The 11298-nt window shown below is 46.6% G+C and overlaps 1 protein-coding gene across 4 annotated transcripts in view; it reads left to right on the top strand.

Moving 5' to 3' along the window:
• The window catches only part of NTRK3 (neurotrophic receptor tyrosine kinase 3), a 210300-nt gene that overhangs the window by 179995 nt on the left and 19007 nt on the right, over window positions 1–11298 (top strand). Inside the window, exon 16 of one of the 4 annotated variants that reach the window (XM_061999311.1) lies at window positions 10208–10282. The exons of the other annotated variants lie outside the window; for them this stretch is intronic. Within the exon in view, the coding sequence (XP_061855295.1) occupies window positions 10208–10282 (75 nt within the window). The remainder of the gene's footprint in view (window positions 1–10207; window positions 10283–11298) is intronic. 4 annotated transcript variants of the gene reach the window in all.

The raw sequence follows: 11298 nt of genomic DNA, 5'->3' as shown, positions 1-11298 counted from the left end.
AGGAGAAGCTGTGATGTGCAAAAGCATTTGGAGTACCCTGGAGTAAGCACTTGCTGCTGGGCCACTCACCCCTAGGGGAGGGCTTTTCAAGCTAAGGACCAGTGTTTTCTAGCCTGATGATTGGATTAAGGCTGTTTTATTTCTGGTTATAACACAGATGTTTGGCTTTGAGGAAGATTTCTATCAGCTGCCCAAGAAAGAGTTGACCTATGGACTTAATCTGATTACGAAGGTTTTCTTTATGTGATAGGCAGTTGCCAAGGGGAGTTACTATGTTGGGGAGGAGGAAAAATGTGATCAGATTTCAGCTGAGACATATCACCTCTGCCAGCCTGGTACATTAGCTTATCGGTAAGTTTAATTGCCAGTGAGGGAAGCAATCTTCACTCTGCAGCCCAAAAACTCACGTTGGGAAAAGGTGTCGGTGCAGTTCCTGTGCAGCTACGAGGGAAGAGAGGTGATTGAGGTTTCATCACTGCTGAAATTTCAGGAAGGACAGGGTAGGAAAGAGCCCAGGAAAGGACGAGAAGCAGCCCAGGCAATTACACATGTTCTTGCCTCCTTTCCTTCAGCCATGTTAGGCCTTTCCCAACCAGTCAGTGTCACACCTCTTGAGACAATCCCAGCTGAGCTTGTTTGCACCCAGCACTCCCTATACAATGGGAGAACCTGCTACTATTGTCACGTGAAGGCTGGGAGGGCCCCTGAAAACTGAGGACTGAGATGGTCCCCACAGGCCAGTTTGTTGTTGTGGGGTTTGTCTTTCTCTGTGGTGGTGTCCTGTAGAACTCATCCTGTCTGTGCAAAACGCTTCTCTGAGGATTGCTCTGTGCTATCTTGTGCAGTGTCATAAGACTTTGTCCTGGTCTTTGCTAACACAAGTTGCCAGGCAGGACCAAAGCAGTAACCAGTTATCACCCATTTACCTGAGAGAGAGCCGAGCTTCAGACCAGCACAACCTTTTGTTCTTAGCTGATATTCCTTTCTCTGTTTTCAATGACTTTTGGTGCTTTTAAATCTCTTGATCAGTAAGTCCATGCTCTGCATGCATGGAGGCCTTTTGTCTGTCCAAGGAAGGATCCTAGCAAATTAAGGTTCTGATTGCCCATATTTACATTGGTGGTGTGAGGGGCAGAGGGTTTACGTGACTTGCCCAAGGCCAAAGCAGAATTTGGTGGCAGAGCTGGGAAGCCCATCCAGGCCATGTATTCCCCCCAGCAAAGAGCAGAAGCCCCGGGGCCAGGTGTCCTTCACCCTTCCTCCAGCCACAGCCCAACCACACTCCCCACAGCATACCAGAGAACCCAGATATGATCATTTCTCAGTCTCCTTCTCTAATCAATGTTTTGTGGGATCAGGAGAGCCCATGGAGCTGATCTTATTGTTTACCCTTCTGGTGGGCTCGCTATTAGGTGACAATATCTGTCCTTCCCAATCCACCTCTACCTTGTACCCATCCTCTCCCTCTGCCTTTCCACAGTACCACTGCATTCATTCTCTGCAAGATATGGTGTGAGCCTTGCTGTCTCTGGACTGAGAAATCTATTTGGTTTCTATGTGGCAACTTGCACTTCTAAATTCCCTACAAACAAGAGTAGTCAACCCTTTGAACAGAAACCTGCCTGTGGCACTAATGAAGCCACATGGGGCTCATGTGAATTCACTGTATTAGACTTGACTTTAACTCTGGTAAGAGGCAGCATTTACTTTCTCCTGCAAAATGGAAGTGAGAAAAATAATATAGCTTCACAACAGTTGTGCACTTGTGTTCTATTCTCCTCACAATTCTAACTCCCTTGTATGAAAACTGACTCTTCAAGCCTCCTGAGATAACCCTTTGCAATGCACAGACCTATAGTAAAATTAACCAAGGTACCCCGAGTAAGGGCTTTTGGATGGATACAGAGTGCAAACGAGCTCAATTGTGACACCCAAACTGTTCCTTGGTCTCCTCTGTGGAAGGTGGGGATGTGACTGAAGGATTGAGCTTTGAAGCCCTTTGATAGTGTTCCTGGTCACATCTACAGCCTGCCCAGTGAAATTCCTGGGTCTGATTCTTCTCGTTTGTGTGTGGCAGCTCTCCCCTGTCACTGCCACCAGGAGAACCTGGAGCAAAGTTCTGCCTCATGTGGCTTCTAGGAAATATTGTTTGGTGTGTCCAAGCTGCAGCCTGGGGACAATGCTGTACTTTGTCATTTTCTGGGAACATGGTGAAGGATTCCAGCTCAAAGCTGGCAGAAAAGGACAGGTCTGGAGCTCTCTGCAAGCAGACTCACTTCAGTCCTCTGCTTCTGCCCAGGCCCTCACCAGCATGAGGAGTTGGGCATATGGATATATGAGTGTGTTCCAGGCTGAGGTTTAGCTCCTAGCCGTTTCCTTTCATTCCCAGTTTTAATCTTTTGAAACAAAGAGAGAACACCATCTGGCTCTTTCGTTTGTGGGATGCAAAAGGGCCTTAACAAAGGTGAACTGCTTAATTTCTTGTTACACATTTGGATGCAGAAAACAAACATTTGCGTAACAAAAGCAGCACAGAGGCTTGTTTCCTCTCCCTGCAAGGCTCTCTGTGTTCTGCCTGAAGACAGATGCCTCTTTTTCCGTGTGCATCACAGAGGGATCCCGTCAGCTGTTGCCTTTAAACCTTCTTTCATCAAGACAGGATGGAGAGAAGATGGTTGTGGAGGTGTAGGTGGTGGGAAGAGGTGAGACAGCATCTGATTAGAAAGCGGAGGAAAGTGGTGAGAAGCAGCCCAGCTTCCGAGTGAGGAGTAAAGGCAGGGATGCTGAAGAAGCATTTCTGTGATATGTTGTGTAATGTGCTGTGCAATCTTTGGTGTGGGTCTCTGTGGGAAGGCAGGATGGAATATATTCATACTGGAGAGAAAAGATTTGGGCGGATTTCGTCTTCCTTGTTGTTTTCTTGGGGAAGGAAAAAAGTGTGAGTAGGCGATTTTTTTTTTTTAGGTATGACTCAGGAGTGTGACAGCAGGTAGTGGGATGCTGCAGGTCAGGGACATTGTGCCTCAGCCAAGCTGAGTGTGACATAGAGACTGCAGCAAACCAGGCACATGGTGCCTTCCCGGTGCTGTCCAGGGAACAGGAGGCTGTCGCCGTGTGGAGAGGGGGTGTCCAGAGCTGGGGGCATCACCGAAGCTGGGCTTAGGACTACCAGATGCTCTTTCACCCAGAAGACTGGGGTTTGGTTGCTCCCAGAGCCCTTCTGTGGCTCTGAATTCACCTGTGCTCCAATAAAATCCAGATAATTTTCCTTTGGTCTCCCAAAATGCATAATTCAATTCCCAAACAAACTCACATGGCAGCTGGCCAGAGAAATGACAGGATTTCTTCATCTTTAGAAGAGAACACAATCTTAAATCACAGTCAACACCCCTTAATAATTTCCAAGGTAATGTCCTGACATGGGTGGGACGTCAGCAGTGAAGACACATGTTGAGTAAAGGAAGAATTTATGTAGGCATTAATCCTCATTAAGACATTTCTCTTTCCAGATCTCTTATGTCCTACTCTTCTGACATCTTGCCCCAAATCCTGGGCTGGGCTTGTAACCTCTTGGGGATTAAGCTCCATCATTTCCTAGAAGTCTGTCGTGAGCGTTCTCCTAGTCACAGACACAGGACACCTGCTTGTCAAAAGAAAAAGACATGTGTAGGGCTCTGAAAATAAGTTTCTGTGTCTAGCAACACAGAGCTAAACATAATAACCAAAAAAATGTTCCCTGTTTCTATGTCTCCACCACTCTGGAGCATTGTTTGGATTTGGGAGAGACAAAGTTTGCAGGAAGAAGTAATATCTTTTAATAGAACATATGATATCGTTACAAGGGGGAAGAAGATGAATTTTAGCCCTCTCTGAGTGCTTTTTTTTCCCCCCAACCAGTATTGGTTGGTTTAATAAAAGACGAATATCTCTTCCTGTGAACCTTGGCTCTGACATCCTTAGACCACCAGAACCAAAAGAACATTTCTGCTATGACATTGGCCTTAGGTCAATGTTCTTTAAAAAGTCTAGGATCCCTCTGGCAGATGCCTCTTCCTCTGAAACATGAAGGTTTACTGTGTAAACACTTTCTTTCTTCTATATCTTTAAAATGGCTACCAACACCCCTCTTCTTTTTGATGGCTTTCATTACCCATTGTTGGATTGCTTTCTGATGACCATCTCTCATCTAGACTATCTCTTGCTTTAGTTCTTCTCTTCTGGGGTTCAAAATTTTCTTTCTCCTGGGTACAATTATGTTTGCAGTGAAGTTTCCCTGTGAGTAATAGATCACTGAGGTTTCACAGCTGCCTGGGTCATGCTCCTTTGGAAGCTCATTCAGCATGGTAGATAAGATGAATAGATAGAACTTTCATGGAATGTAGATTTAGTCTGACCCAGGCTCTTCTAGATAGAGGACCCCTAAACAATCACCCCATCATTGAGTGGTGCTCTGTTCCCACCACCTCTGAACTCTCTGCAGGTGCTTAGCAGCACTCTCCCACCAGCACTTTTTGTGCATCCTTAACAGGGCCCTGTGAGTGTCCTTCAGCTGCAGAACACCCATGTTCACGTCCCCTGATGCCTTGTTGCTTTGCTGTCCATCTCACGCAGCATGGGAGGTTGCTCCTGGCAGAGAGAAGCTGCTGGCCAGCCTTGCCAACACCAGGAAGGAACCCTGTGACACGTGTGCTGAGATTCTGCACCATTGCCTATGAAAGGGAATGGCAATAGGCAGAGGGGAGGAAAACACACTCTGAATTTCTATCTGGAATAAGGCACTGACGCACTTTGGGAGTGAAAAAGAAAAAGCTGCCACTTTCAGGTTTTACAGTAGACCTGGTGTACACTGGCAGGAGTAGTCAGCTGCAAGACAGTGAGCCAGGCTCTGTGCACCCAGGTAGGGTGCTCAGGCTCTGCCTCAATGCCAAAGGGTGTGAGAAATCTCAGTCCCTGTACTAACCGTGGTGTGAGATCAGCATGCCACATACAGCTTCCAACACCAGCATCACTTCCAGCACCTGAGTGCTGTGCAGATGTTAGGCAGCTGAGCATTGCCTTTTATCTCTTCTACCCTTTTTCTGTGGTGAAAAGTGCAACATGCTACTCTCTCTCCATCCTTCCTACTCTAGTCTCGGGAGGGCTCCATATCTGTAAATATGTGTTTCACTAAGGAAAGGACCTAGAAGTGAAAACTACTTGAATTTTCTCCTATGCTAAGTGGGATCATGGAGAACATGCCTTACTTTGTAATAGCTACATAAGTAAAAGAATAAAAAGTCTCACAGTGACCTGGAGATGTGACCTGATGAGCTCTAGTACTGATACAAATAGGTCAGCCAAGCAGAGCCATAGTTTCACGATATGCAGGAACCTGTGTCTGCTGTTGAAAGTGTCACGTGCTCTTCTCAGCATCAGTTTGCTCCACATGTCCGATCACCCCAGCCCCTGCTTTATTATTTCTTGCCTTGTTTTTATTGCCATTGTTCCCCTTGATGACACCTGTGTGTCCCATGAGGTATGGATGGCTCATGCCACGGTGTCTCACAACTGAGGGCAAAAGAACCAGTTTGCTTCTAACTTCTTGCAGGGCTAAAAAAAATGAGAGATGAGGGAACTGCTCAATGTGGGTGCATAGTTTAAGTGTCTGTGCCTGTCCTGGTGTGTTCTGTGTGCAGGGAAAGTCAGTGTGATATTGAACGTGCTGGTCTTTGATATCTCTGTGGCTCCTATAGAAACCTCTGCAAATTGAATTTGTGGCACAGTTCCTTATCTCCTGAAAGGAAGATGTAACAGCATCATCTTCTGTTTTAGCCAGACATTTTTCCTCAGCACCTCCCTGTTTCTACACTGTGGGAAAAACAAATGTTGTGCCTTTTTTTTTTTTGCACCCTCTCCTCCTGTTTGAAATATTAAGAGCCCTTCACACAAAACAGCTCAAGTGCAGAAGAATTAATTGGGGAAATTAGGTTGTGTTGTATTACTGGCTTTTTCTCAGAAATTGTAATTGCTCCAATTCTCCACCCTCCAAGACCTCCACCCACATCCTGTTTTCCCCTCTTCCCTTTTCCTCGCTGTCTACCTGTCTTTCTCCTGCTCGAGTTGCTGTTTTCATGCTGTTGCCATTTATTTCATTTCAGTAATGAGAGTGATGTGGCAGGTGAAGAGCTCTCACAATCTCATGACATCTTTGAAGCACAGGCACAAAAGAGCAGTTTGGTTTTGGGAAATAAAACCACCCTGCTGTGGTGCTTGACCTCAACTCTCACCTCATCTCCTGTTTAGGATATGTTGCTGCTGCCTTGCAAGCCATTTGGCTCAGATTTTTGGTTTAATATAATCTCAATATTCACTCAAACAATGACCTCCATGCTTAACCTCTCTATGTTCCCCCCAAACCCTCACACGCTTATTGAGAGCTAATCAGACACACAGTCTTTCAATCAAAGCTCAGCCCCATTCCCACAAGTTTGAATTGAGGCTTTTACTTTCTCCCAACCGTTGGGCTCACCCAGGTGAGGGATAATAACACCAGCACCAGGAAATCAGAGATTCAGTTCAGAAAGCTCGGATTGTTTCTCAATATAGCCAAACTACCCACTCCTGTTCACTTCTACTGCGAAAACTTGAGCCAATGCTTCCTGGAGGGATTTCAGGAGCCCCTTCCTTCAGAACAATTCCCTTCTTTAAAACATAACTAGAGAGGGCAGGACTCTTCCATTTTCAGTGTTCCTTGAGTGCAGTTAACGGATCCAAAGAGGCAAGAGAAGCTGCTTCTGATCCTCAATCATCCTTGAGTAGTGTTTTCCAGGCCTTGATTATGAAACTGATTTATTTTTTTCTCCCCTGTTCTAATCTATATTGTCCAAGTGTCATTCCCAACCACCTGCTAAATACTGCCTGCATAGAATGTGCACCCTCCCTCCCATTTTCCCCACTCTGAACATCCCATTAGCCTAAAAGCTGTGGAAAAAAAAAGCACAGTGCCTAGTCCTGAGCCAGAGAGACTCTTCCATGGTGGAATTTCATCCAAAACATGGTGCTGTCACCAGAAACCAGGAAGGATTTTGTATAGGCCAGAGAAGTTCATGGTTCTGGGTTTTATTAAGGTGCCTGATTTAAGCCATATGCCAGGGAGCTTCATTACTGTAGCCTCAGATGGACCAGAAACAACGTGTGTGCTCCTGAGCATATGGAAACAAACTGTTCATGCTTTGAAAGGAGCACTGCCACTTACAACTGAGGGAGATTTGGACCCTCTCACTTTATCTAGGTCATTGGACCCACTGCATCCCATCTGGTCAGTGGCCTCTTCCTGCCTTCCATACAGTAACCATGATCTCAGCTCTACTTTTCCATGGGGATAGCCATGAGACCATATATCAGTCAGGAAAGGTGGAGAGCAACCCCAGACCTCAGTGTACTGGAGGCAGAGAGATTATAAGCCTGAGAGCATGGATAAATTATACTCTGTTTCAAGACAAGCTGAAAACCTCCCTAGAAAAAATAAGATGCAAATGCATTCATCATCCTCCTAATGCATTCATCATCCTCCTTAATTAAGATGTTTGCATGGAAAGGAAATATCGCCTTTCTTTTTTCCTCCTGATTCCTGCATGGTCAGAGTTTCCTCAGGCTTTCCCCTCCTGATCCTTCCATTTCATAGTCCTGCCTCTCTCCCAGCATCAGTGAGCTCCTTCTCCGTGCCAGCTGGATGGAGAAAGGCCCTATTTGCAAGCAGCTATCTTAATAAACAGGCTGTTTAGGGCTAGGCTGTCAAAAGGAGCATGTTCAACGTATAATCAAGGGGCAACGATGCACAAAATTGCATACACACATGAAATAGGAACCTTTCCTCGGTATGTGTTGAGCTTTGAACACTTAAGTGATTCCACCACTCTCCTCCTCATTCAATTCTGCAGGCAACACATGATAAAACTGCTAAAGGAATTAGTGAGAGGAAGCTTTACGGTACCTGATCAATATTGTTCTGCCCAGGACAACGTATTTCCCCTGTTCTGGCCTCAATTGTGTTCTCATTTGTCCCATAAAAACACAAGTTCACCTTCTTGCTCCTTGGGCTGTGGTGAGTAAGAGGGAAACCAACAGCATCTGAGGCTATTGAAAATGTTTGCAGTTACAGATTTTCTTCCTTATATTAAAAAAATACCCCAAAACAAAGCAACCCAAGACTGCAACACAGCCCTGCCAAATCCATGTTTCAGGGTTTTGAAGAGACTTGCTGTGCTGGCCAGAAAGACCTTTCATCTCTTTCAATTGCCTGGTCTTACAGGAGTGGCCAGCAACCTTGTAGGCAAAGACACTGGATGGTAATTTTTCTGAGCATCACTGAGGCAAGACGCCAGATTTTATGGGCCACTAGACTGATCCAATATAGCAAATCCTGTGTTCCACTGTGGATTCTGAGACCAAATTATCAATTAATGTGAAGCATTAAAAAAATCCAAATCCCTTTTAGTCCCCTGCAGTCATTAGTGACAAGACACAATATCTATAGCTCAAATGCTTTGCCAGCATCCCCTGGCAGCAAGGCAGAAGCTCCACTCTTATTTTTCTAGTATATAGAGGGAAAACATATGAGATCAGAGGTTTTTACAGTCAAATTCGGCTGCCTCTTCTTATTTGCTTAGATAGAGGAATAAATCAGGTTTGGGTTACTCTCTGGGTTAGTTGTTATTGGAATAAATGCATGGTAATAGATCTGACAGAGGAAGATGTTTCCCTTTCAGCTCTGTGTCTGAGGTAGTATTTGTTTTGCTCCGCACTATGTTATATTGATGGGCTTTTTTTTCCACTGCTGGATGACTTCATTTGTTCTGCTTCTTTCCCGTGTCCCTACCTCTGCCACAGCTGGCTTTAGGATGCTGCTTTATGCCATAGTTCTCTCTCGTCTTTTATCACTCACTGTAACATTGTATTGCAGAAGCAAGTTTAACAACCATCATGAAACAATTTTCTAAGCCTTTTCCCCACTCATTTCCTACCTCAACTTTTTGGGAAAAGAGGGGAGTCAAGTCCTTCATGGGACAATTCCCCAAGCAGAATGAGCTGTTGGCTACATTTAGCAGCTCAGTTTTCACCTCTGGTGTGGGGTGGGAAGGCATGCAGGGTGATGACTAATTGCACACATCCTGAGGCTCCTGTTTTGGGTATTCCCTGGGCAACTGGCAGCCTATGCTCCTAAGTAGCACAGCCAGAAGTCTCTGTCCAAGTCCCCCTCCTCAATAACTGCCTTTTCATCTTTGAATTTTGTCTCTTTTTTTTTTCTGTCCCAGTGAGTACACAAACACCTTACTAGAAAGTCAGCAGACCCTTATGCTTGTCATTCTGTTTTAATTTGCATACTGAGATCCTTGCCCCTTCTCTTCCCTCCCTTTCCCCAAACCTTTCCTACTTTGATATATGGGAAAACGTAGGGCTATATTTCTGCTCCATCCCTTCATTTCCTCTGTCCCCCCCTGAGGTTCAGGTGATCAGAAGCCATGGGATGAGGCTTTTTTTCTTCCGCCCCAGCCTGCAACAGTACTGGTTGCAGTATGAAGACTTTTGGGGAAGTGTAGGGTGGATATATCAGCTGCTTCACTGGGATGTTTGGCCAATGATGACCTTAACTTTGATGAATCTGAACTTGCTTAAGGCATCAGGCCTGGGTCTGGTTCTGCTGACATATAGGGCATATAGGTCCCAGCCCCATGCCCAGGAGGGCTTCTGATGGGCAAGGAGCAGGATGCTTGAGTACTAGATACTTAAGAGGCAGATACTAGATACTAGATACTAGATACTAGATACTAGATAGAGGAACCGCTCAAGCCTCCTAAAACCTCTGTCTGAAGAAGCACCCTGAGTCCCTCAAGGGATGTGGCTTCACAGCTCAGGGAGAAGTTTCAGGAGGCCCAACCCCCCTCGCCTCTTGCCGAGCTCACTCTCCCTCTGCACTGCTGCATGTGATGGTGTGGGGTGCAAGATGGTAGAGACCAAGGCCAGAGGGTCTCACCTGCCCCATGCCCTTGCAGCAAGAGTTGTGCAGTGCTGGGATGTTGCAGCCAGTGAAAGACGTACGGTTCGGTTAAAGACATACCCTTTCCCTTCTTGTCCTCTTGCTTCATTCCTCCCATCCCTCCCTCCCTCTCTTACCCTTCCCTTTTCTTTTGTTTGTCTCCTTCCCTTGTTTTCACCCATTCACTGTCAGGAAGGGCCGCGTCCGAAGGGCCATTTCAGCGCAGCGTGGCAGCGACAGAGACTGGCACCGCCGGCAGCTGCAACAGTGAGTGGATCTCGACCCCTGGGGCAGCTGGAAGCGGGGGACTGGTGCCACTGGAGCATGAAATGACATGGGGTTGAATGGCTTTGGGACTAGATCGGGCCTAGTGTATTTGTCAGCAAAGGGCCTCTTGTGTGTAACGGGAACTGCACGTGTTTCTGCTAGAGCAACTCTCTGGGGCTTGTCTGTCTGGTGAGGTGATGTGGGATGAATGTTGAAGTCCTCAGTGCTGCAGTCTTCCTCCATGGGTGTTTAGGCTGTGTCTGCACTAGTGGACAGCATGGGCAGTCCTCTGGCTCCAAGGGCTGTAAGCACAGCGTGGTTTGTCCCCGTACAGCCAAACCGCTCCCTGTCTCCAAGCAGAGTGACATTTGTGCTTCTCACCGGGGACTGTCCCTGACTTGTGTCGCTTTCTTAACTGTTGTTCAGACACTGTCAAATCAGCGTGGACTAAAATCAGGCCATTGGAACAGTTGGACTGTCACATGTCAGCCCTGACCCCTCTTGTTCCCTGCTCTAGACACAGCCTCGGTGTCTGGCTGGCCAGGTGCTTGCAGCCACAGCTTAGTGGATGTCAACCATCTCTGCCCCTCTGCTGCTCTCATCCATCGCCCAGAGGAGCAGCAGTGAGGGACTGGTGCACATTTGATGCTTTGACAGTGCAAAGAAATTTGGATTTGCCAAGGTGGTGGCTGATGGGAGCCATGTGAAGCAGCTGAGTACTAGTAACACTTCTCTTCACCCTGCCCTTCCTCTCACAGTGGTGAGCCACCATCCCCTTGTTCTTGCTGTATGCTGGCATCTCTGTGCAGGGTGGGTCTGTAGCTGTCACAGCATCCCAGAAGCTACCATCAGCAAGCTGCAAGGCTGCTGGAGGTTAGCTGCAGAAACTTGTGAGAGGGGTAAACATTAAACCTTATTATCATGTGGGATTTTGCTGCTGGCACACAAGGAAGTGCTTTGTTGATCCAGAAAGTCGGGAAGCCTTTGCTTCAGTCTGTTTTGGAAGTGGATCATGG

This window comes from Colius striatus, chromosome 7 (genome assembly GCF_028858725.1).
Source record: "Colius striatus isolate bColStr4 chromosome 7, bColStr4.1.hap1, whole genome shotgun sequence".
Classification (NCBI taxonomy): domain Eukaryota; kingdom Metazoa; phylum Chordata; class Aves; order Coliiformes; family Coliidae; genus Colius; species Colius striatus.
Note: the sequence above shows the minus strand (reverse complement) of the source record. Positions and strands in the feature narration are given on the sequence as shown.